A 27,760-nucleotide genomic window follows, 5' to 3' on the forward strand; every position below is an offset into this window, starting at 1 on the left:
CTTTAGAACAAGTCATCCACCTGAAGCTAAGCATGTTTGAGCCTGGGAGACCAACCAGGAAAAGCTTGGGTTGCTTTTGGAGGAGGTACTGGCGAGGCCAGCAGGGGACGCTTACCCTGTGATTGGAATGTGGAGCCCAATACCTTTGTGCAGTGACGGAGACAATGGTGCTACCCTTCGGATGAGACATAAAAGTGATGTCCTGACTCTCTGTGGTCATTAAAGAGACCTAGGCATCTTTTGTAAAAAGAAGGGTGCATCCCAATGTCCTGACTAAATTGCCTACCACAGCCTAGTCATTCTGGCCCCTTAATTATCTCCCGTCTCTAACTGGCTATCTCTCACCCCTTAACCACCTAACAACTAAAGTGTGTAAGCGCAAAATGGCTGCTGTTGCATTATCCAAGTGGATGCTGCACATTAGTGGTGGTTGAAGTGGCTCCCCACTCACTATGTAAAGCACTTTGAGTAGTTAGAAAAGTGCTATATACATATAAAGAATTATTATTATTATTATTAGTAGTAGTAGTAGTAGTACATTTACTAATATCTTAATATCATTATTCATGACAAAAATTACACTGAATGATGCAGGTTATAGTAAGCTTTTTTTTCACCCTGGGAAAAACATAAACTGATATTAGTTATAACGTTTCAGGTTGAATTTTATTTCTATAGCTTCTATAAACATTGTTAACAATAACAAGGCTAACTTAGTTGAAATCTTTTTTATAATATTCCACTCAATAGATATCAGTTTTTCAGCTTTTCTACTATGCAGGAAGTTTTATTGCAACTTGTAATTCTGAGTAATTGATGGGATGGAAAATCAGTCATATGCTGTCAATTTTTTAAAAAAGAACAGATTACAAAGTTGTAGCAATAACTGAAAACAAGGATACAGCAACCAAGAAACAACATAACCAGATGTCATGGAGTATAACAAAATAGATGAACAATAGATATAGAGTGTGCCAGTTTTCAAAGATGAGTGAAGCTTTCACCCAAGTATCAGACACATTACAGACATTGTGATATCCAAATATTCACTGACAATCTAATGGTGAAGGAGTGACACACGTTCTAGCCCAACTTGTATCAAGCTCAAGATGGAAACTCTGCCACGAATGTTCTAACTAGTCTACTGGGGAGAAGATAACTAGGTCTGGAATAATCATGTTTGGTTTGTAATTTAAAATGCATGGAAAATAAAGTTGACCATGAAAGATGTATAGGTTTTAATGACATGTTCTATAGGTAATAGAAAGACTCTTATAAGAAATATGTATAAACCTGTTTTTGTGGGGGGTTACAGGGGCAGAAAATGCTAAAAATTGCTGCATGTGAGGGACTTGGCCCAACAGAGTCAATTCTCTAAACAGCGTAGGTGAATTTAGATTACATAGGAAGGATATGACCATTTTGTGTTAATGGTATTCTGAACGTTGATGCCAGTATGGAGGCCATAGAAAGCTGGCTGAGCATCCCACATAAGCTCTCAAAGATGGCAGGTGACAGCATAAGGTTTTCAGTAGAGATGTCAGGGATATTAGGGATGTTAATTTAGAAACTGCCTTGCATATCCATATCTTTAAATGCCACTCACGGGTAATGGAAGGGACACCAGAGTTTGAAAGAGGGCACACTGATACATTAGCTCTATAGTTGTAAAGTGCCATTCATTAATCAAGAACTTGTCTGTCTGTTAAAAAAAAAACAGATTAAGAATTCACTGGGCTGTCTTAGAAGCACCCAAATTTGACAAATCAAGGAAAAAAATAGCAAACAAAAATGAAACAACCTATAAAGACAACCCAATATTAACAAGACCAGTGTATAGTGCAGGGGTGGGCAAAGTTGTTCCTGGAGGGCTGCAGTGGCTGCAGGTTTTTGTTTGAACCCAATTGCTTAATAAGAAGCACTTATTGCTCAAGTCACACTTCTGCTTCATTTTAGTTGTCTCGCTCGTTAAGATTTTGAACCCTTATTTCTTATTTTAGGCTTAAACAGCTGTATTCTCAGTTTTTAATTACTCGTTATTAGCACTTAGACAAAAGAAACCTGCATTTCTTCATTTAGCTTGTTTCCATTTAAACCTCAGTGTATTTATCGTGCACTGTTTGGTTTAATTAAATACTTGAAGAGAAAAAGTGAAGGACTGAGAATTACTCATCTGTTTTAAACTTCAAATCATTTGGACGATATCCTTAGAAAGAAAAAAAAAAATCTTGGATATAAGAATGACCTGACATGGCAGAGTTAATGCACTAACAAGCCATGAAATTAAATTATTGGCAAGGATTGGTTTTTAATTATGCAAATGGGTTGGAACAAAAGCCTGCAGCCACTGCGTCCCTCCAGGACTGACTTTGCCCACCCCTGGCATAGTCCATAGAAATCAGAATCTGCAAAGACAGAAGCAAAAATCTGAAAACAAAGAACCAACAGCACTACAGTGACACTTAATGGAACTTATATTATATTAAGAATGGGCTTCAATATAAAGGCTAAGGGCGGTCTCTCAGCGGGGATTTCATGGTAGCCCTGCCTCTTAAGGTTTCACTCCTTTAAACATAATAAGGAAAATAACCTGAAGAAATATATACATAGTACATAAATTCAATAATATTAAAAAATGCAAAACAACCAAAAGCCTATTCAAACAATAATTTGAACATAACAGAAATTACAAAAGAGAAAGAGATACTTAAGCCAGGGATCAGACTCTGGCTGTAATATAACACTGTCATATAATACTGGTGAAGTGGCTTTTAGTGTCATACATTGAAAATCTGGATTATTTTACTAACAGATGTATGTTATGCTAGTATTGTTTTTAATTTGGCTTTTTCATACTTTATTGGTAATACATCAACTGTAAAATATTAAAATTAACATTGTATAATTACATATTTAAAGATTATCATTTGTTCATGGCAGCATATATGGATGTTTCCATAGAGTTCAACTATTAGGCAGTCGTAAATATTCAAATATATTTTTCCATGTACTAAACACTATTTTTTCTCTTACCAGCATTCCATGGTGGCACTCTATGCCACTGCCACTTGGCACTTTGGATGCTGAAAAGAATGAAGGAGATCACCAATATAATGATATCAGCAGCATCAAATCTTCTAAGACATTTTATCATATGTAGACATTAATGAATAGCTTTATCTCACTTGAGTACAGTAGAATGCACAGATAGGGCAGGGTGGTCGTTTGGCTTTGGAATCCCTATAGGCGTATGTTCTCCAGCATCCATTCCATCTGCAATTTTAGTTGGTTTAGTCTCTTTACTGACCAAGTGACCATAACCTATTTTATTAAATTGGGTACTTACCCTTTACTATTATAACTATTAGAAAATGCACTCTATTTAGAAACTGGTGCTGTGAGACAGGAATGAATCCACTCTGCCTATATTAAAATTTAAAAAACTTTATTATGATTAAACTTAGTTGAATTGGCATTGGTACTATAGTGTGTGAGGGGATGTGTGTGTGTGTGTACACTATGATGGACTGGTGCCTTGTCTAGGTGTTATTTGTACCTTACGTCTGTCCCATGATTGCTGAGATAGGTTGCAGTTGTACAAGAACACTGCCCAGGATAAATGGGATGGATGCCCATAACTCCTCTGTTCTTGTCATTTGATTATTTGCAGTGACTGACATGGAATCAAATCATTTCTTTTACTCACTTTTTAGAAGGAGGCTTGGTTCCCCTCATGATGTATTTCAAATTCTGTGCAATTTCATAATTCAGAGCATGTGAGTGTTCCCCTCTTAGTTTTGAGCATGCTGTTAGAATTATGTAAAACCCAATCAGGGTGCAATGAGGTGCCACAACTATTTACATCAGGTACTCTGCTGTCCATTTCAAGGACTGACTGCGTGCCTGCTTGATGTTTTGTAGCACATGTGTACTTTAACAGTCCAGTGACAGCAAGCAGCGTATTTGCAAAGTAAAAAAAAAAAACAAAACTTTCATATACTGAAAGAACGTAAGCGATTGTGCGACTTTTCAGTTAATAACGAGTAGTTGTTCTAAAGAACTAAGGCAGCAATTCATATTAATATCTTTAATGACTCTTGGTGGTCACTTTCCAAGGAGAATCCACACCCCTGAGGAGGAAGGGTGCTGCACTGTCACGGAGAAAGGGGAACTTAACAAAATGAGGTGCACAGCCAGTCTCCTTTTAAAATTGTTGACTCTCATGAGTGCTATGCTGGATGGACTGGCATCCCAACCAGGATGGAGGCAGGTTCCTTGTCAAGGCAGGAGACCATAATGAAATCTCAAGGATGGTCCAGTATCCCAACTAAGATGGGTGCCAGAACAGTAGGCCTGTTTGGAAGGACAGAAAGTGGCTGCTCCCAGGAGTTAGGTCTTTCCCCCATGCACATGATGGCAGCATCCCACTGGTGGTCCTCCCATTTGAATAACCACAGGGCAGACTAGGAATTGCAGCCCCATGGAACAGTCCAGTCAGGGATCTTGGGTGCCACCAGGGGGAGCTACTGAGAACTGTTACACTCTCTTCCATCCTGACCTGAAAGTGCTTCCAGTGTCCCAGTAAAAGAAGCCAAGTTTCCTGCACAAGTGGTCAGAGTCAGGAGGAAAGTGGAAAAGACTACATCTAAGGTGAGGGAGTAGACCAGAGAACTTATTGTTTTATACTGTTGTGGAAAATGTTTTGGATGTCTGTGAAAGTATTGTAAAATAGAAATATCTTCTGCTTGAAGCCAGGATAGTGCCATGTAGTTGTGTCAAGGGGTTTAGGGGCTCTTGGTGATTCTAAATTGGCCCTTTGTGTGCTTGGTGTGCGGGTGTGTGTCCTGCGGTGGGTTGGCACCCTGCCCGGGATTGGTTCCTGCCTTGTGCCCTGTGTTGGCTGGGATTGGCTCCAGCAGACCCCCGTGACCCTGTGTTCGGATTCAGCGGGTTGGAAAATGGATGGATGGATGGTTCAGGGGCTCAGTGCTGCCCTCTGCTGGTCACACCATCTTAAAAATGAATGAGTACTCTGTTTTGTAATATGCATGTAATCTCAAGACACTGGTCAAAACTTAATTATACTTGGCATGAATAACAGACAATGAGTTTTAAGATTCTTTATGACAGTGGGACACCGGTACACTTTTGCTCTATTATAAACCACAAGAGTGGGCTAGTTATTTTTTTAAATTTTAAAAATATGCATCACTTTAGAGTGCAATTTCATGTGGAAAACTAACATGCAGTATATCGTGATTGTGAAGAAATAACTTTGACTTGAAAAGTGCCAGACTTATCGTTTCACTTAGACTTTGTGATTATTTTTTTATACATCCATCCATCCATCCTTCCTCTTCCGCTTATCCAAGGTCGGGTCATGGGGGCAGCAGCTTGAGCAGAAATGCCCAGACTTCCCTTTCCCCGGCCACTTCTTCTACCTCTTCCGGGAGAATCCCAAGGTGTTCCCAGGCCAGTCGAGAGACATAGTCCCGCCAGCGTGTCCTGGGTCTTCCCCGGGGCCTCCTCCTGGTTCGACGTGCCCGGAACACCTCACCAGGGAGGCATCCTGATCAGATGCCCGAGCCACCTATCTGACGCCTCTCGATGCGGAGGAGCAGCAGCTTTATTCTGAGCCCCTCACCCTATCTTTAAGGGAAAGCCCAGACACCCTGTGGAGGAAACTCATTTCAGCCGCTTGTATTCGCGATCTCGTTCTTTCGGTCACTACCCATAGCTCATGACCGTAGGGCTTTATGCCCCTGGTAGGGCCACCCAAGGCAAACTGGTCCTAGGTGAGGGATAAGACAAATAGACCTTTTATGATGACCCCTCCTTGAACCGCCACCTTATTGTGGTGGAAGGGTTTGCATGTCCCAATGATCCTAGGAGCTCTGTTATTTTATCAGTTTTTATTGTATTTATTTTCACAATGCTATTTTGATTCTTGTTTTTGCTTATGTGGGCGGCCATTTTGTGCATTGCTTATGTTAAGAATGATTCCAGTTGCCACATCATGATAGATGGAAATCTGGTCAATTGCCCTGTTGCTATTTAAAATGTCATTGCATTATCTGTGGTGACTTTTCAGACTTTTCAGATTTCAGCTTGATGTACTGGGTTTGTCCCCTGCATGTTTTGATTCATCTCCTCATCCTCACTTTGCCTTTCTGTATTACATCTGTATTCTACCTAGGCAGAATAACCTGCAATGGAAAAGGCAGATAAAGTAAATAGATGAACAGATGAAGAACAGATGACCTTTCCTCCTTTGAGGGAGGAGGTTTTTGCAATGAAGACATAAAGATTCACTGACTTTGTTAATAAAAACTCCTGAGAATTCAGCACTATCATCCTACTCCCTCACATCTGGGTCCTGCACAGTTTAGTTAAGGGTTGCAGCGCAAGGGAAACTTGGGCATATTGTTACGAAATTTTAAATGTTGTAGACTCAGAAGCCACATAACACTACTCTCCTATGGATGCTGTGATGGATGAGGAGTAACACTTGTGGTTATTACAACCCTGTTTCCAAAAAATTTGCATCACTGTGTAAAATGTAAATAAAAACAGAATGAGATGATTTACAAATCATGGAAATGCCCCACTGAAAATAGCACAAGGGCAGCATATCAGATTTAGAATTTGAGTAATGTTATTTATTTTTTTTAAATATAGGCTCATTTTGAATTTGATGCCAGCAACACATTTCAAAAAGTTGGGAGAGGAGCATGCTTACCACTGTGTTGTATCACCTCTTCTTCTAAAAGCACTGTAAACGCTTGGGATCCGAGACCAGTTGCTGTAGTTTTGAAAATGAAATATTGTCCCATTCTTGCCTGATACAGCATTTCAGCAGATTGATAATGTGCCAAATGTTTCCAATGGGTGACAGGTCTGGACTGCAGGCAGGTCAGTTTAGCGCCCAGAATTTTTTACTACAGAGATGTGCTATTGTACTAAGTAGATAATATGGTTTGGCCTTGTCTTGCTGAAATAAGCAAGGCTTTCCTTGAAAATGGATAGCAGTGTACATTATTAAACCTGTACTTTATATGTCACTCAGTATTAATTCTGTCTTCCTAGATGTGCAACCTACCCATGCCATGTGCACTAATGCACCACCATACCATCACGGGTGCCTGGCTTTTGAACAATTAGCTGATAACAAGCCAGATGTTCTCTCTTCCTCTATCCTAGAGAATGTGACGTCCATGACATTCAAAAAGAATTTCAAATTATGATTCATCAGACCACAGGGCAGTTTTCCACTTCAGTTCATCTTAAGTGAACTTTAGCCTAGAGAAGGCAGCAGTGTTTCTGGATCATGTTTATGCATAGTTTCTTCTTTGAGTTTTAATTTGCTTTTATGGATACAGTGATGATCTGTGTTCACAGACAATCATTTTTTGAAGTGTTCCTGCACCCATCTAGTAGTTTCCATGACAGACTCACAATAATGCAGCACTGCCGGAGGGCCTGAAAATCATGATCATCCAGCCTTGTCCCTTGCATCCAGAGATTTTTCTGGATTCTCTGAATCTTTCAATGAGATTATGTACCAAAGATGATGACATCCCCAAATTCTTTGTAATCTTATGTTGAGGTGGTGTACCTCTCCCCATCTTTACTTCTGAGATACTCAGCCTCTCTAGGATGCTCTTTTTATACCCAATCATGTCATTGTTGCTAATTAACCTAATTAGTTGTGAGATGTACCACTAGGTGTTTTTTTTTTTTCGTTTTTGCATTACGCAACATTTCCATTCTGTTTTTGCCCTGTCCCAACTTTTTGAAATATATTGCTGCAATCAAATTCAAAATGAGCATACTTTTCATAAAACAGTAACATTTCTCAGTTTCAACATTTAATATGTTGTCTTTGTCCTATATTCAATAAAATATGGGTTTAAATAATTTGCAAATCATTGCATTCTGTTTTTATTTACATTTTACACAACCTTAAAACTTTTTGGAAATAGGGTCACAATAATCAATGATCAAGAAGAGATAGAACATCGAAACTCTGTTGACAACAGACTATGAAAGAAAAAGTCAGAGTTTTAGGGAAATAGGAGAGCTGCTACTCCTAATGTTGTGTCAGACCTACAATAAGCAAACAGGACTTTTTTGTTTGCACCTTATGTTTTTTTTTTCTATGTGTTTCCTGCTCTGTTTATTTTTACCTTAATTTTTGAAGATGAACATCTTTCTGTCTTAAATACTGCATTGTGTCTGAGTCTGTCACTGGGGGCATGAGGTGGAGTTCTTTGCATTTTTGCGTTTTTATGCATTATGAGTTGGGCTTTTTGTCCTCTTTTGGGCACCTGGTTTCCATAATTCTTTGCATGTTCCTTTAGTAGACATTAAGTTTAAAAAAGCAAACAAAAATTTCAGACTGTCATCTACAGTATGTTTCCATAACAAAAAAACATTATGCTGCTAAGCTTAGCATCTGACCTGCCAGTGCTGGCCTCCATGGGAGTAGGACATTGCCATCAGATTTGTTCATGTACGTGTGGCCAGAACATAGCAACTAAACAGGATTTTCTCTGTTTATCTATTTTCTAAATCTGCTTTCTTTTGGTTTGTGTTACTAGGTCTTGAAGTCTTTTTTGGCAAGAATAGGTGAAGAGGTCAATCCAGCTCTAAATGGAATGGCATGCCATCACAGACAGGGATCCAAAATAACCTAAAGACCATAAGAAACTGTCAAAAATCTTAAAAAAATGTTATAGCCTTGAAACAGTCACAGTGATATTTACAATATTTTCTGAATATCAGTCACAAAGGTTGGGGAGAGGGGAGTCAAAAAATGGCTGGATTTTCTGTATTTGTTGGCGTGAAATTAGATTAGTTATTTACTAAAAATAATATGATTTCATCCTAAACCTTCTGGGAACTCACATTCACAAACACAATTTATAGTCAGCAATCTGTTTTACAGAGTGTATTTGGACTGGACAACAAAGAAAGCCAAGCAAATACATGGACAACATGTAAGCTGTAAGCCGAAGTAGACCAAGTGCTGAGACATAGCAGTGGAACTCCACACACGGCTATGCCACTCTGCCAGGTAATTAATTAAATGTTACAGCACCTTTATATAATGTTTTAATTCACTGCAAAATTTTTATATTCTTCACTACACATATTTAGGTACGCATTGCCGGGAGTTAAGGTAAAAAAAGTCATTGACGTAATGCCTTTTTTGCATTTTAAAATTTGTTTTTTGTACACTCTGGGCGTTCTAACAGTTGGGAATAAAATTCCAGGGTTATGCTAAAGTTTGTGTGCTGGAATTAAATAATTGTGACAGAATTTCAAAGATATCTTTAAGTACGTTTAACAAAGTTTTTTTTTTTATTTTACATGACATGATGTGAACAGACAACACTAAGCATTATCATATATCAGACAGTGTTAAAGAAACATGATAAAAATCCAATATTATTCACTATTTACAAAATTACAAGGAATGATCTGTAGGATGTGCTTAGAAGAAGGATTTTTGTGGCTGAGGTAAATATTGTGGTAAAAAGAAACATATGTGAGTGGTAAAGGAATGCCGAGAAAAAATCGGACTAAAGAGTCATGACGTTAAGACCAAAAGGCAGGCTGGAGAAGATATGGATGGGCATTTTGCAAGGGGGCATCTAAAGAGTAGTAGGCCAATTATGTTAAACCCCAGATCAAATGGCTGGTTGGGTTTAGTTAATTTTTTCAAGACTTATATGCTTTACATTACTATCACAAACACTTACTGTATGTGAGCGAAACAGTCAAGTTTTAAGTTCACGTGAAGTTTTGCTGGGTGGTGCAGTGGTAGCGCTGCTGCCTCGTAGTTAGGAGACCCGGGTTCGCTTCCCGGGTCCTCCCTGCGTGGAGTTTGCATGTTCTCCCCGTGTCTGTGTGGGTTTCCTCCGGGTGCTCTGGCTTCCTCCCACAGCCCAAAGACATGCAGGTTAGGTGCATTGGCACTTCTAAATTGTCCCTAGTGTGTGCTTGGTGTGTTTGTGTGTGTCCTGCGGTGGGTTGGCACCCTGCCTAGGATTGGTTCCTGCCTTGTGCCCTGTGTTGACTGGGATTGGCTCCAGCAGACCACCGTGACCCTGTGTTTGGATTCAGCGAGCTGGAAAATGGATGGATGGATGAAGTTTTGCAAAGCTAACATTAAAATTTGGTTTGCTGGCAATTGTGAAATGTGAAACTCACAAATAAATCCTGTTTTGGGGGTTGTTTGGGGTGATAAAGTAGGAACATTGCTTTTTAAAACCTCATTCAGTCTTCTGTGTTTACCTGTGTTCTTTTGTGTGGCTTCCTTAATGCTTTCAATCTGTCACACATCAGAAATATCAATTCTGTTTATGCTTATAACCATGAAGGACTGCAGTGCATTTTTCAAAAATGTGACATGCTGCATATCTTCCACATGAAGACACACTGGAAAAGCCTGCTGTGAACTGTGCACATTAGATTTCATTTTCAGATTTAACAGGAAAATCTCACTACATGGGAATCGGCCCCCCTCCACCCTCATATGCCCATTACCTAGTAACCACCCTTTAATATTTTTTAATTACTGTGGAGAATGTTAAGAATATGCATTCTCGATGTGCCAAGGAGCATCAAGTTTATTTTCTGTCTCCAGTGCATTTTTGGGCTTATGATCACCAAGATTGCGATCATAAATGGCAAAGGGGGCATTGCACTACCAGAACACATCTAGGGGGCTCATAAAATGTCTACACTTAACAGGAAATAAGTCTGGTGATTTCTCTTTTCACTACAGATCTTTATATAAATGCTAAGTAATAAGGCAGATGCACTGTATGCACAGTAAATGCTACCAGACAGGACTAAACACCTTTCTATTTGTTGCAATGGCCCATACGCATGCATCGCCCTGCTGGCCGCTGCCGAGAGTTGATTGCATAATAAAATAAAATAAAAATGAGAAGAGGAATAACATTGGAGGTCAATCATCACCCTGAAAGTGGATAGTGGAGGTCACATATTATAGGTGTACCAAATTTCAGGTCATAAGTCAAATGGTTTGTGAGCTACAGGTGATTTCAAATCCTGGACAGACAAACGGACAGCCATGGTAGTGTATTATGTATAAAGATAACTTGTGTAACACAAGTGCATACTCTTCAATTGTTGTACCTGAACCTGTGTCCATCTGTTCATGATCTGCATGTTCTATTGAAAGTCACTTCTGCTTTCAACCTCTATCTTTGCTACTGCAGGGCTGTGATGATCTGGTAATGTCCTCCTCCACTTTATTAGAAATTTTCTATACTGTTATAAATGGGACTGCTCTCCATTAACGTCTGCTTCCTTATGGAGCCACGCACAAGCTGTTGCTCTCCTTTGATTTTAAAGAAGTTTTTAAGTTTTGGTTGTTTATTCTAATTTTTAAAAATCAATGTCTACTTTTAAAGAAAAGCAAATGTTTCATAGGTTGTGAAACATCTTTAAATACCTTTGTAACTTCGACCTTTGTCATTTAATTTCTTTGTGGGGGTTCCATGTTGCTTGATCTTAGGGAGTTTACTAATGGTAGCTAATGGTGGAAATATCTCTGCTGCTTTGTGATGGTCTATCATGCCTTCCAGGGCGGATTCATGTATCATGTACGAGATTGCTGAGGTAGACATTTGTACATTGTGGCTGTGCAATAGAAAAGTTTCTACAAAAGAATGGATGGATGTATTCAGTTCATGTAACACTTTCATCAAATTGCTGCATGGGGCCTTCTTTATGCCTCTGTAGAGTCCTCAAACTGCATACATCCCAACCAATGTCATGTCTAACTTTATAGCATTCATATTTGTATTTCTGTGTTACAGCTAGGGTTCTTAAATGTTAATCTATATTTAAATAATGTGAGCCAGGGCCAACACTCCAATCAGAACACTGTCATTTGAGAACTGGCCAAGATTTTTTTTTTTTTTACTTTGTCATAAGCGGCTACTGTCTTGGGTATTGGTTCCACTTGAGCCTTTACTTGCTGTCTTCTTGGAACAGTAGAACCACAGGAAGATGAAAAGGCCTGTGAAAAGATAAATATACAATGTAAAGATATAAAACCAATACCTTGACCAATTAAATTGGCAACATACAGTATTTTGGTTGCAGGAGCAAAGAGATATGCTTCGTAAAGAAAACCTGAATAGAACCTGTTCTAGGACTGCATGTACAGTACAGGCCAAAAGTTTGGACACACCTCCTCATTCAATGTGTTTTCTTTATTTTCATGACCATTTGCATTGGTAGATTCTCACTGAAGGCATCAAAACTATGAATGAACACATGTGGAGTTGTGTACTTAACAAAAAAAGGTGAAATAACTGAAAACATGTTTTATATTCTAGTTTCTTCAAAATAGCCACCCTTTGCACACTCTTGGCATTCTCTCGATGAGCTTCAACAGGTAGTCACCTGAAATGGTTTTCACTTCACAGGTGTGCCTTATCAGGGTAATTTAGTGGAATTTCTTGCTTTATCAATGGGGTTGGGACCAGCAGTTGTGTTGTGCAGAAGTCAGGTTAGTTGGACGATCATTTATTTTTCAACAGGACAATGACCCCAAACACACCTCCAGGCTGTGTAAGGGCTATTTGACCAAGAAGGAGAGTGATGAAGTGCTGTAAATGGTCATGAAAATAAAGAAAACACATTGAATGAGGAGGTGTGTCCAAACTTTTGGCCTGTACTGTAGTTCTGTGGACACTGCAAAGGTATGGTATTATGAACAAAATGACGTAGCTTTCTTTGTCTATTGTGCTGCTGTTGTCATGCAGAGCATTTGTATTTCCAGAATTAGATACTGTATGAAAATAAAAAAAAAACACTTCTGGTGTATTCCCATATATCAGTCAATGGTCATCAGCTTATTCAAATCAAGTGGCAAAACTCACCTTTTTTATATGCTTTTTTTATTTTACACTTATTGCACAGATGTTAACTCTGTTCTGGTCAATCAACTGCTTTTGAAAATCAGCTTTATATTCTTTTAGTTTTTTGTTTTATATTAAAAGTTTATGCTATCTGATTTGCATGCTCTTACCAGTGCCTTATCTTTGACATTGTATTTGCATTTTTCATTTTCTTGAAATCTATCTTGTTATCTTGTCTGCTGTTGTGTCATATTTTGGCTGTGTTCACAAAGCACTTGATGACGCCCATTATGGAAGGCATTACATTGAGTGAGCTATTTTTAAGGTGCACCCTCTTCTCCGCCATACAGTGCATCCAGAAAGTATTCACAGCACATCACTTTTTCCACATTTTGTTATGTTACAGCCTTATTCCAAAATGGATTAAATTCATTTTTTTCCTCAGAATTCTACACACAACACCCCATAATGACAACGTGAAAAAGTTTACTTGACGTTTTTGCAAATTTATTAAAAATAAAAAAATTGAGAAAGCACATGTACATAAGTATTCACAGCCTTTGCCATGAAGCTCCAAATTGAGCTCAGGTGCATCCTGTTTCCCCTGATCATCCTTGAGATGTTTCTGCAGCTTCATTGGAGTCCACCTGTGGTAAAGTCAGTTGATTGGACATGATTTGGAAAGTCACACACCTGTCTATATAAGGTCCCACAGTTGACAGTTCATGTCAGAGCACAAACCAAGCATGAAGTCAAAGGAATTGTCTGTAGACCTCTGAGACAGGATTGTCTCGAGGCACAAATCTGGGGAAGGTTAAAGAAAAATTTCTGCTGCTTTGAAGGTCCCAATGAGCACAGTGGCCTCAATCATCCGTAAGTGGAAGAAGTTTGAATCCACCAGGACTCTTCTTAGAGCTGGCCGGCCATCTAAACTGAGCGATCGGGGGAGAAGGGCCTTAGTCAGGGAGGTGACCAAGAACCCGATGGTCACTCTGTCAGAGCTTCAGAGGTCCTCTGTGGAGAGAGGAGAACCTTCCAGAAGGACAACAATCCACCAATCAGGCCTGTATGGTAGAGTGGCCAGGCACCTGAAGGACTCTCAGACCATGAGAAACAAAATTCTCTGGTCTGATGTGACAAAGATTGAACTCTTTGGTGTGAATGCCAGGCGTCACGTTTGGAGGAAACCAGGCACCGCTCATCACCAGGGCAATACCATCCCTACAGTGAAGCATGGTGGTGGTAGCATCATGCTGTGGGGATGTTTTTCAGAGGCAGGAACTGGGAGGCTAGTCAAGATAAAGGGAAAGATGACTGCAGCAATGCACAGAGACATCCTGGATGAAAACCTGCTCCAGAGCGCTCTTGACCTCAGACTGGGACGACGGTTCATCTTTCAGCAGGACAACGACCCTAAGCACACAGCCAAGATATCAAAGGAGTGGCTTCAGAACAACTCTGTGAATGTCCTTGAGTGGCCCAGCCAGAGCCCAGACTTGAATCTGATTGAACATTTCTGGAGAGATCTTAAAATGGCTGTGCACCGACGCTTCCCATCCAACCTGATGAAGCTTGAAAGGTGCTGCAAAGAGGAATGGGCGAAACTGGCCAAGGATAGGTGTGCCAAGCTTGTGGCATCATATTCAAAAAGATTTGAGGCTGTAATTGCTGCCAAAGGTGCATCGATAAATACTTATGTACCTGTGATTTATCAGTTTTTTTATTTTTAATAAATTTGCAAAAACCTCAAGTAAACTTTTTCACGTTGTCATTATGGGGTGTTGTGCGTAGAATTCTAAGGAAAAAAATTTAATTTAATCCATTTTGGAATAAGGCTGTAACATAACAAAATGTGGAAAAAGTGATGCGCTGAGAATACTTTCCGGATGCACTGTAACTGGCTATCTGATCAATGGCCACATCACATACACAAACAAAGCAGAATGGCAATGAATCATGTGTGAGTGTACAAGTCAGGGGGCAACTGGCAAGACTGAATAGTTAAGTGGCTTTGAAAGTAGTATTGTAGGATAAAGGGTACCTGGATGTGAGTAACATTACTGAGGTTTTTGCTGTTTGACAAGACCATCAAGAATGGTCCTCTAACAAGCAGTTGAAAACAGTGGCCGAACAAAGCACAACTTTGTTGTGTTTGAGAATGGAAGTTGACAGCCCATCCTAGTTCCTCTTTTGTTAGAGAAAAACAAGCAGACATGGCTGAAGTGGACTACGAAACACAGCACCATGATACTAAAAAATAAAAAAAAAAAACCTTGTTTGATTAATTCCATTTTCAAATGCTTCATGCTGATTAGAGTACCAGATAATGGTAAAATCCCATGACCAACAGATCAACCCTGCAGTGTGTCAGAAATACAGGCTGTAAGTGGTGGATTAATGATGAGGGCTGCAAGTACCTTGACTTGAGTAGTCAAATGTTACAGTCACATAGGATTTTTGAATACAACAAATTTTTTTGTACAGCCTAAAAATCACACAACAAATGCCTCAGTTTTTACTCTGTTGACCATGCTCTCTTTCTCAGGGTTGTGGGTTGATTTGTTTTCAATCATATTTTTGTAAAAATTGATCTATTTGTATGGGATGATTACAATAAAATCAATAAAATTAAAAAAAAAAAAAGAATGCCTCAATGGTCTTTAAAATGATATGGTCTCGCATGGCTAAAATGTGCCCATCGAGCATAACCTTATACAGTAGAATAATTTTCAATGCCTTCGGGACAGAGCATCCTGAAAAGATCTTGCACAATAACAGTCAACTCATGTTAATACAATGGCCACTATATTATCCAGGGGTCAGACTTATAAAACTTGTCTATGACAAAAAGACCCCTGAAAATTGCGGGCACAACCTTGCAAGCAAAAGTTGGGATTTATTAAAAAAACACTTGATGACAGAGCATGCATATATTTAGTACAACTCTAATTTACTGGAATGCAACATTTCAAGGAAACTTGGCAATGATGACACCCTTGATCAAGTGAGGAAATGCTGCCAATTCAGCTGCTTATAATAATTCACATCACCAAGCCACTATTATAATGTGTGTTGACATGACCAACATATTAAACCCCAAAAAGGATGAATATGATGTATAGACATTATTTTAGTTCCCTTTTAACAGGGCCATTGCTGCGTATTTGTGACGAGGAACTGTTATGGGTTTTCATTAGTTAATTTCTGCAACCTCTTGTCACGTCTCAAGTTTAGAAAACAATACAATCACTTGTCAATAACTGCTGTCAGGGATGCCAGGGGCCATGAGGGACCAGATGTGGGTCTGCGCCCACCCTGGATCACGTGGGGGTTGCCTTCCTGTTTGCTTTGGGGGCCACAGGTTCAGGGCATGGAAGCCCCACCCTGTAGGGGCCCGTGGTCACCGGCAGGAGGCGCCCCAATGCCTTGGGGACCTGTTCCTTCAGCACTTCCGCCACACCAGGAAGTGCTGGGGGGAAGATTTAGAAGGGCACCCGGAGAGCTGCCGGGAGAACAGCCGGCACTTCTGCCACGCTGGGGCGTGGCCAACGAGGGAATGCCGGGAGCCACCTGGAGCTTGTCTGGGACAGGATAAAAGGGGCCGTCTCCATTCATTCAAGGCTAGAGTTGGGTGGAAGCAGGACGAGGCAGGAGCAGAGATATTGGAGGCGGCCCGAAGAAGAGGCATTTGTGTGGCCAGGACTGTGTGTTGGGGGTAATTGTGCACAAGACTGGGTCTGAGTGACCTTTAAATATTGTAAATATTGTAAATAAATACGTGTGGTGGTGATTAACAACATGTCCGCCTGTCTGTGTCCGGGTTGGCTCCACACTGCATTAAGTAAAACCACAGGTTTGCATTCACTCTTTGCGTACACAGAGCTCTACAGTATATGCCTTGCTCTACCGCCTATTCATACCCTAATAGTCTGGAACAACATGGCTTGTTTGTTGCTACTTGAAGAGTATGCAAATGGTCATATGAAAAAAGATTTTAAGGACTGGCAGGATTTTTTTGTCCATTGATGATGACTGTCTTATGAGCCAGCTTAGGCTCATAACAGCCATTCTTTTGGACCTGTGTGCTGAATAGCTCCTGGCAATTGAAAATCAGACTGCCTGAAATCGAGCTGCACCCAGGGCCAGTTCTAGGATTTTTGCTACCCTAGGTGAAGTTGTAAATGATGCCCCACCACCCCTTTTGCTTTGAGAGGAATCATAACTGCCAGACCTGCACATTGAGACCTGGAGACAGGACTGGGGACAGTGAAATACTTAGGACCTCAAAGTCACAATATGAGAATGTCGAGTTATAGCAACATCTGTTTACAAGACTGTCTCAGAAAAATATACTCTTGAGAGGTGCCATTTCAGAAAGTAAATTGGAATCAGGTTATAATAGAGGTTTTTATTTATTGCTATTAATGTTTCTCTAAAGACAATTAAGAAACACTAAGACTATTGACAAAATAGCACTTTATTTTTTATATTTAACTATTTAAACCACCAGCTAAATGTGTGCTTTTTGATGATGGTGACATTCAATAGGGTGGTCCAGATCTAATTATGCAACTTTTAATGCGATCCATCCATCCATTTTCTAACCCGCTGAATCCGAACACAGGGTCACGGGGGTCTGCTGGAGCCAATCCCAGCCAACACAGGGCACAAGGCAGGAACCAATCCTGGGCAGGGTGCCAACCCACTACAGGACACACACAAACACACACTAGGGCCAATTTAGAATTGCCAATCCACCTAACTGGCATGTCTTTGGACTGTGGGAGGAAACTGGAGCACCCGGAGGAAACCCACGGAGACACGGGGAGAACATGCAAACTCAACGCCGGGAGGACCCGGGAAGTGAACCCGGGTCTTCTAACTGCGAGGCAGCAGCGCGTCCACTGTGCCACCGTGCCGCCCTAACTTTTAATGCAATGCAGGAAAACAATACAAGACAAAAAATTGTTGGAAATATCTTGTAATAAACAAAAATGGACTTACATTGAATTAATTCACTGATTTTCCATGTAATGTCCTACTTGTCCTCCATTCAGTTGGATAAAGGCTCAGAGTAATAAACTTAATAAGTTATAGCATAATGAAAATTGCATAATTTGATCTGGACCACCATGTACATACAGTATATATTTTTTTTAACTAATACATTACTGTAACATATGCATGTTGTTTAAATCTATACTAATAAAAGGCAAAGCCCTCACTCACTCACTCACTCATCACTAATTCTCCAACTTCCCATGTAGGTAGAAGGCTGAAATTTAGTAGGCTTATTCCTTACAGCTTACTTACAAAGGTTAAGCAGGTTTCATTTAGAAATTCTACATGTAACGGTCATAACGTTCAACAACGTCCGCCATATTGAACTTTCTTATTTATGGCCCCATCTTCACGAAGTTTGGTAGGCGGCTTCCCTGCACTAACCGAAACTGATGTACGTACTTATTTCGGTGGTATGACGTCACTGTCGGCCGCCATATTGAACTTTCCAACGTTACTAATTCTCCAAAGATATGTATGTATATGTATATATGTATATGTGTATATGTATATATATGTGTGTGTATATATGTATGTATGTATATATATATATATATGTGTATGTGTATGTATATGTATATGTATGTGTGTGTATGTATTGTCAGGGATGCAAGGGGCAACGACCCGTCCAGGACGCCTTGAGGGACCGGAGGAGGGTCTACGCGTGCCCTGGATAACGTGGGGGCCACCATCCTGGTTGCTTTGGGGGCCACCGGCACAGAGCTTGGAAGCTCCACCCTGTAGGGGCCCGTGGTTGCCGCCAAGTGGCATTCCCGTGCCTTGGGAGCCCCGGACCTCAGCACTTCTGCCACACCAGGAAGTGCTGGGGGGAAGAAGAGCAGGGACACCCGGAGTGCTTCCGGGAATGCAGCCGGCTCTTCCACCACACAGGGGCGTGTTGGCGGGTGATTGCCGGAACCCACCTGGAGCACATCCGGGTGATAATAAAAGGGGTCACCTCCCTTCATTCAGGGCGAGAGTTGGGAGTGGTGTGGACTGAGCCTACAGGATGAGGCAAGGAGGCGGCCTGAAGAAGGAAGTAAGGCATTGTGGCCAGGACTTTGGGGGTTTGTGGTGCACTTTTGTATATATCACTGTACATAAACGTGTTTGTGGGTGACATGAATGTGTCTGCCTGTCTGTGTCTGGGCCAGTCTCCACAATATATATATGTGTATATATATGTTGATGTGTGTGTGTGTGTGTATATATCCTTCTATATAAAAGCAGTTGGGATTGTCCTTCCGTCCCGTGAGTGCTACGCAGGCGTGGAGTTTCACACACACCCCGTCCATTTTGCAATGCACGATGGGATTTGTAGTTTCGTTTGTCCAGGTAAAAGATGATTTTCTACTCCAGACTGTGCGATATCTTCTTCTTTCTTACTATATAAAAGCGGTCGGGATTGTCCTTCCGTCCCGTGAGTGGAAAGCGTAGCAGTATTCCGCATATCACAGACTTACTACTTGCAGCTTGCGGTACGAAGCGACATGATGTGAGCAGAGTTCTGGTGCTCCCATCGTTCCCTTGCTTTTGTGTGCGATGTGCTGGAAAAATAGACAAAATTATGTCTCTGGAAATAATTAATGTTGATGGAGTACAAATGCCTCACCGCGTAGTAAATATCAGGGGGGTTCAAAAGGGTGACCTCAATATAGAAAAAAAGGTTAAATTTTATCACAAAAATAATAGAAACTACGAGTATTAAAGTAATACCGCTCAAATGCAATATAACCAAATTAATGAGTTTGTATAAAATATCAAATTGATCTACATATTGAATTGCCTTAAGAAGTGGTCAACTTAAAAGTCGGTTGCCTTAAAAGGTGGATTAGCCTAGTATATATATATATATGTGTGTGTATATGTATATATGTAAATATGTATGTATATGTGTATATGTATATATATGTTTATATTGTAAAAGGCGCTATATAGCGCCCGACCCGGAACAGACTTATGCAGAGGCATGTGTAAAATAAACAGGGTTTTTATTTTTCTTTTCAGCCGTGGGGCACGTCTTCCACACAGTCCCAAAAGCACAAAACACAGTCTAAACAACCCTTCCAGGCACCACCACTCCTCCCAGGCAACCTCTTCCTCCCGATTCTGGCCACAAATGAAGGGAGGCTGGCCTGTTTTATAGCCCACCCGGAAGTGTTCCAGGTGCTTGACCAGCTGGCCCTGATTGCACCTGGGTGGGGCTGATAACTCGTCCAACCAGGTTGTTGGCTCTCGGCAGCACCCCCTAGCAGCCACCCCATCTCCCAACCAGGCTGTGGAGGACTCCATGTCCCATGGAGCCACGTGGGAGACGGGGAAACGAATAACGGCGGGGGAGGCTGCCACCAAGCGTCCCGGGGGAGGTATTGAGCTGTCCATGGTGGCTCCCATGGAACATATGCAGCAGGGGCGTCCCGGCCGGGCATGGGACCCGGCTGTCCGTCACACTATATATATATATATATATATGTATGTATATATATATATATATATATATATATATCTATACTAATAAAAGGCAAAGCCCTCACTCACTCACTCACTCACTCACTGACTCACTCACTCACTCACTGACTCATCACTAATTCTCCAACTTCCCATGTAGGTAGAAGGCTGAAATTTGGCAGGCTCATTCCTTACAGCTTACTTACAAAAGTTGGGCAGGTTTCATTTCGAAATTCTATGCCTAATGGTCATAACTGGAAGGTATTTTCTCCATTAACTGTAATAGAGTTGAGCTGGAAAGACGGGGGCGGAGTTTCGTGTGACATCATCACGCCTCCCACGTAATCACGTGAACTGACTGTCAACGCAGTGCGTAGAAAACCAGGAAGACCTCCAAAAGCGCTTAAGAAAACATGCATTATATAATTGAGAAGGCAGCGAAACAATAAGAAGCGAGCGAGTGACATATACTACCATATTCATGACTGCTGCTACCTCGGAAAGAAAGAAAGGTGTAAACCTAAACTTTAAATTAAGTTCATAGACAGGCTACCGCTGGCGTTTCACATGCCCACAGGTAATACGGGATACAAGTTTAATGAGAGGACGCAGGATATAAACGAGAGTTTTGATCACTTTGTAACTAAGTTAAAATTGTAGGTGAAGGGGTGTGCTTATGCAAATTCCGAGAGACTGTGTTTGTGGGGATTGACAGTTAAGGCGGGTGGGGGAGTCACGTCATCATCTCCCTCCCATTCATCTTATTTCGCTCTGAGCTGAGCTCAGCTAACGCCGTCTTCGAAGCAACCGTCAGACTGCCACCAAATACTCACAGAAAAATCCACAAGTTAATACACACGCTGTCTCTAGAGTTTCTACACACTGAATCCTCCAGGCACTACTTACAAAAGGTCACATTGACAATCGTGTTACGTTATTTTTAAAATCTTTCCTTTTCTTAGCACAAGCACAGCTGAGAAGCTTGATGCATGTGCTCCATAAGCGTTAAAAACAATGCATTTAATCACACTTTGCATTACAAGCAAAGGGAGCTTTTGTCAATGCATGATTTCCTGGTACACCGATTACATTGATCAGCGCATCCCGATTCATTTTACCCTCGCACCACCTTAGTTTGAGAAGAAGTATGAAAAAATATGAGGTTAACACAGAAAAACAGATCACCAATTCAAGCTTTATGAATAATCGATTCACCATCAATAATTGTTTTGGTAAAGCCATCCTCCTTCCATTTTATAATTTTTCCGCCATTAGCCATGATTAAATGAATGGTAAATAAAGTAAGAGCAAAGCGAGGGTGACTTATTTAGGCAGGCATATATATGACAGCAACACTCATGACAATGTCAATCATGTTACGTTATTATTAAAATGTTTCCTTTTCTTTTCATTACTTCTTTAACACACTACTTCTCCTGCGTAGCGGGTATTTTGATATATATATAATATATGAATGACCTCCAAAGAGCGCTGAGACTTTTGATATCATGAACGTGTCTGCAAAAACTGTGGTCTCCTGCCCAGCAAAAGTCGAGCAGCCAGCGCGTGCATAGCTGTGCCGGCCTTTGAGACGCTGACTGCGCTTCTGCCTTAAGTCAAAGTGAGCACTTTTAATTTTTTTCATCCTCCCCTGCGCTATAGCCCAGACAAGTGCAAACACGGGACCCCTTTTCTACACCACGGCAAAATAATATTAAGGCGATTCACACTTTCTTTGCACGATATCGATTATGAGGTCCTCACCTCGGATTATGAAGACACGCACACAAGTGGAGGACTGACAGTGCCATCACAGCCGATTAATGGCGGGATGTCTCACCAGTCTAAACAAGACCCACCGCGACTGTCCCCAAAAGGCGATCATAACGTCAGCGAACACATCTCTCTATACTATATAAAAGAAAAGGCAACTTTCCTTTCTTTACACCTTTTTCCTTTTATCCCAAACCAAAGCCTTTCTCTCTTAACACTGCAGAGGACACAAAACTAATTTTCTTTAAATGCCGGTAAGGCACATTACCAGAGGCACAAATTTGAACGTTCACATAGAAAATGTAATTTCTATACCACAGCCGTCGTGTAGCGCCTTTCAAAAGGGATCTACTACCGAGAGATGATCCATATATATTTTAGCTGCTGTTAGTTACTTACCTGTTGTGTTACACAGTCTTTAAAATGTAGTTTACCCGCAACCACTCCAGTAGGGCTCAATGTACCTGTACTTCTTAAAACGTTAATGTTTTACTGTTTAATAACTTATAGACTATATTTTATTATTTTTCCCTTGCACTCAGTGACCAAACCTATACACACACATATAGACACATACAAACATACACACAAGTATATATATGTGTATATATATGTATGTATGTGTATATATATATATATATACACACACACACACATACATACATACATACATACATACATACATACATACATACACACATACATATAATTTGTGTGTGTGTATGTATGTATGTGTGTATATATGATGTAGATAGGTATGTATATATATATATGCAATCCAAGCTGTGAGAAAACAGTAAAAAGGAGGCGTGTCAGACGTCATGGTACATTTTCTGATGCAGCTAGACGAAAAGAACTCTGTGACGCTGCCGCCAAATACACAAAACAATTACTTTGACAATCATGTTACATTATTTTTAAAATGTTTCCTTTTCTTTTCATAACTTCTTTAACACATGACATCGCTGGAAGCGCGGGTATTTTGCTATATATATATATCACAGCGACACTCATAACAGTGACAAAACAATTACATTGACAATCATGTTACGTTATTTTCAAAATGTTTCCTTTTCTTTCTCTTTCCTTCTTTAACACACTACTATGTTCTTTAACACACTCACTCACACGATGAGTGAGTGAGTGAGTGAGTGAGTGAGGGCTTTGTCTTTTATTAGTATAGATATATATATATATATATATATATATATATATATATATATATATATATATATATATATATGACAGCAGCACTGATAACAGTGACAAAACAATTATATTGACAATCATGTTACGTTATTTTATTATTTCTTCTTTAACACACTACTTCTACACTACACTACTCTACTACGCGGGTATTTTGCTAGTCAATAAAATAAATTGAAAGCTTAGCATAATGACAACATTCGCTGAAACTGAGACTGAAAATCATCTTTAAATTGGAAAACTTTACCCACAATTCCTATTTACCACATGCTCGTGTACGCAAATACTGCAATCCACCTATCCAAAAAAAAGCACAACTGCTTTAGTATACCCAGGGCGAATCTCACAAATGGTGGTGAGAAACAGAAGACAATATCTGCTAAGTTTTAACAGAAGTTTTAATGTATGCCCATGTGGAAGATGATCAAAGTTTGGGTTAAATCAGCTTTTAGCATTTCACTCAAGAACTACAGTCCTGCTGGTATTTTGATTGTTTAATTTTATTTCGACATGTCTGTCTTTTCTATGCCAATTATTGACATCATTATAATATTTTTTGTTTTTGTTTGTGTTATTGTTGTGGCTGTGTAGATCATCAGGCGTTAAGGCCGAATATTGCTTGAATGAGAAAAATAATATGAAACAATGTAATCGGACATTTGCTTTGAGTCCAAGTGTTCATAGGTCTTTATTGTTTAAAAGAATTGTTACATCGCCCAGGGCTGTTTTTGGGCAACAGATTGTGCTATGCATAGTGCAGACAGTGCAGATGCTGCTGAGGTGCACAACATAAACATGTTTCTAAACAAAATTAAAGTTAGGAATCTCTACAATGGGCTGCAGTAATGCAAACAAACCACTAGACCTAGGCACTTGCTTAGACTGCCTATGCCCAGAAACGGCCTTGGCTACACCTGCTCATATCCATGTTTTTATACCGTTGGGCTTTCTGGCAACAGGAACCTATTGACTGACAAGGCACTATATTCAGTTTCCTTAAGGCATGGGTGCACAGGCCGGTGTACAAAGGTACTTTTAATGATGTAATCAGGGAAGTAACCGCACTTACATTGCAATAAGGGCACCTAGTGAGAAAGAAGCTCCATTTTTTAACTGTAAGCAGTGTGGAGGACTGCCGGCTTCGTGTTCCGGCCCTCACCCCCAGGCCGCCAGGAGGAGCTCTCCCGGCAGCAGGATCGTGCCCCAAGTTCCAGCAGGGCCTTATGGATTATGTAGTGTTTTTACACAGCCCTGCTGGATACCTTGGGGGCCACCGGGAGTCGCTGTAGGGGGCTCGTGGGCTCTTGTGTGCCCTATAACCCGGGAGTACGTCACAGTCACGTGACAGGAAGGAACGACGTGCTCCCGGGTTGAAGAAAAGGACTGTTTACCCTGACCTGGAAGTAATAAGGAACTGTGGACTAATCAGACAGGAACACCTCCGGGTCAGGGGCTATAAAAGGACTACAGGCCAGTCCAGACTCTGAGCTGAGCTGGGAGGTAGAGGGGCGAAGTGTCTGGGCGGGAGGAGAGAGAATATTATTGTGGTTTTGATATATGAGTAGTGTGGAGTGTGCTTTGTGCACAGTATTGATAAATAATAAAAAGTCTTGGACTGGTATCCAGTGTCTAGCGTGGTACCTGAGGGTTCAAGGGAGCACTAGCGCCTCTGCTGCCACAGCAGTTATACTGCATTAATACACAAGCCATCTGTGATGCCAAGATGAAACTTACAAACGTCTTTGCTCAGTGGCTAGAGTCAAGCCATGATTCACTTTTTTTGAGGTAAAGTAGCATTGGCTGATGACTTGCTGATGGTGCTGTATGTGATGGCTGGCTTGTTGGTAAGGTAATGGGATGAACGTTTAGTGTTTTATATGGCCTATACTGTTCATTGTAACAGCAATAATGTCATTACATGTGCCAGGTGATAGTGGTTGCCCACACCATAGCAAATGCATTGGATTGGATTTCTTGAGCAACATTGGATTGGATTTCTTGAGCAAGACAATTATGATTACAGTGAAGTGTTTCTTCTGTTTCAGCACTTGTGATGTGTGTTAATGTTTCTCAGAAAATATGTTTTAATAGATAAATAGATAGATAGATACTTTATTAATCCCCAAGGGGAAATTCACATACTCCAGCAGCAGCATACTGATAAAAGACAATAAAAAAAATATTAAATTAAAGAGTGATAAAAATGCAGGTATAATAGACAATAACTTTTTATAAGGTTAATGTTTACCCCGCCGGGTGGAACTGAAGAGTTGCATAGTGTCAGGGAGAAACGATCTCCTCAGTCTCTCAGTGGAGCAGTTCAGTGACAGAAGTCTGTCGCTGAAGCTGCTCCTCTGTCTGGAGATGATTCTGTTTAGTGGATGCAGTGGATTCTCCATGATTGACAGGAGCCTGCTCAGTGCCCGTCGCTCTGGCGCGGATGTTAAACTGTCCAGCACCGTTCCTACAACAGAGCCTGCCTTCCTCTCCAGTTTGCCCAGGCAAATTTAATTTAACTTAATTTAATTCAAAATTAAATTAAATTTTGAATTTGTAGGTTTTGTATTGTAATATGGACCAGTTAGGTTCCCTTAGTCATAAATATACACTGCAAGACAATTTTTAATCACCCTTTGTAATGCTAGCTAAATTCTCTGGAGTAATTACTTCAACATAATGTTTTCCCTTTCAAAATTCAAAAAATGTCTATTAAATTAGATGCCAATTGCTCTATTTGTAGAAAGGCAGAATCCCCTTTAAGTATTATGATCGATTTCTGCTTGCACAGATGGAGAACATAAATGGTCTATGTGATCTTAAACAAACTGTGATCATCTTCTAACAGTATAGTTTACCATATTGCCTGTAAAGAATGACTATTTACATTAAATCCAAGCAGGGCTTATTGCAAAGGCGGCCTTAGGTGTGTGTATGGGGCTTAGGGCTGACCAACCACACGCGGGGCCGGTTATGTCAAAGACTGTTACCGTTAAGTGTGGACTGTATAAACTTGTGTGTGAATTTCATAAAAATAATGTTAACATTCACTGGATTTTTTTCATTACAGTATTCAGCTAAATTTATGCAGAATGACTTTATCAAAATATAACTGGAGAATATAACTTGACAAATCCACTCAAATGGAACACGGGGACCTCAAAAGCGGGGCCCCCTTAGGCGCGGGGCCTGGAGTGGTCGCTCCACTTGCCTCCCCCAAACGGCGCTCTTGGCTTATTGTTGTGACAAGTATCCAGTATTTTGTACGGTCCATGGCTTCTGCTGGTTGGCACTCATAGCCTGCCAAGGTCAGCAGCACCCTGGGGTTTCCACGTTAGGCAAAAGGTCCTTTAATTGACAATATGCAGCCTGACTGATTCTAGATACAAGACTCGCTATTTTCCAGGCTTTCACTACATAACAAAAAGTATCAAAGCTATATATTAAATATGGTGAAATTGCTGGTGCACTCAGACCTAAGTATAGTAGGTAAAGGCCTGTGCAGATTTGTTCAGACTTTCTAATAAAGCTTAGACACTTGGAGTCATACAGTAAAGAGCTGACTAAACATGTGCTTAGTGTTTCTTTACTTACCATGCATAGAATTTAAGATGCAGAAGAGATACAGAGCAGGTAAGGCTATTGGCTGAGAAAAAGTAAAAAAGATAATCCCCCAAGTCGTTCCTAAAAGACTTGCGAGGCCCAGCACTGTGCACATGTCCTTCCATACTTTCCTGCTGTCTTGATGTCTTTGGTTGGCATTCAGGCTGTAAATCTTATACACTGTGATGCCCAACATAATGGAGGTGAAGATGAAAGTGACAGCAAAGTATCCCAGATTTGTGACATAGTGCACTGTTTTATACTTCTCTGTTATGTAACACCTGCAAGACAGAAATGACAGAGGCACTGTAAATATATTCCATGAGCACAAGGGATGGAAAACTAAATAGAGCTTATTTGAATTGGCGCACAAATGCCATAAGAACACATTTTACATACAACCACAAGCATTACGCTTTAGCTGCAGAAAAGAAAACAGTGAAAGAAAATGGAATGTTATCTACAGAGGAGAACTGAACTCTTCAAGGTGAAAGTTTCTAAATCCCATGCTGACCCAACGTGTGATCATGGAAAAGTCAATTAAACTGGCGTCACAGATAAGAAATTGCTCAGGGCTGATGCTCCTACTCTCCTGCTTGAGCTGTCCACTCTGAGACAGCAGAGGTGGGACACAGTCTGACAATGTTGAGATTATAGGACACCAGTTCTACCACTGCACTCAACGAAATCTCCCTCATGCAGTGGCTGATATGGCCACCTAACCAGTGACACAGCTTTCCCTACACAGCAGCTCTCTCAATCGCCCC

General features: G+C 40.6%; 1 protein-coding gene across 1 annotated transcript in view; it reads right to left on the reverse strand.

Annotated features, from left to right (window-relative positions):
• Positions 1-11,049: 11,049 nt before the first annotated feature.
• Positions 11,050-27,760, reverse strand: part of LOC120535392 (adhesion G protein-coupled receptor G3-like) — a 98,201-nt gene continuing 81,490 nt past the window's right edge. The window contains exons 13-14 of the mRNA XM_039763211.1: positions 26,985-27,274; positions 11,050-12,058 (exon numbers count right to left, since the gene is read on the reverse strand). Coding sequence (XP_039619145.1) covers positions 11,967-12,058; positions 26,985-27,274 — 382 coding nt within the window. The 3' untranslated portion in view covers positions 11,050-11,966. The remainder of the gene's footprint in view (positions 12,059-26,984; positions 27,275-27,760) is intronic.

The sequence above is a fragment of the Polypterus senegalus genome, chromosome 9 (assembly GCF_016835505.1).
Source record: "Polypterus senegalus isolate Bchr_013 chromosome 9, ASM1683550v1, whole genome shotgun sequence".
NCBI lineage: Eukaryota > Metazoa > Chordata > Cladistia > Polypteriformes > Polypteridae > Polypterus > Polypterus senegalus.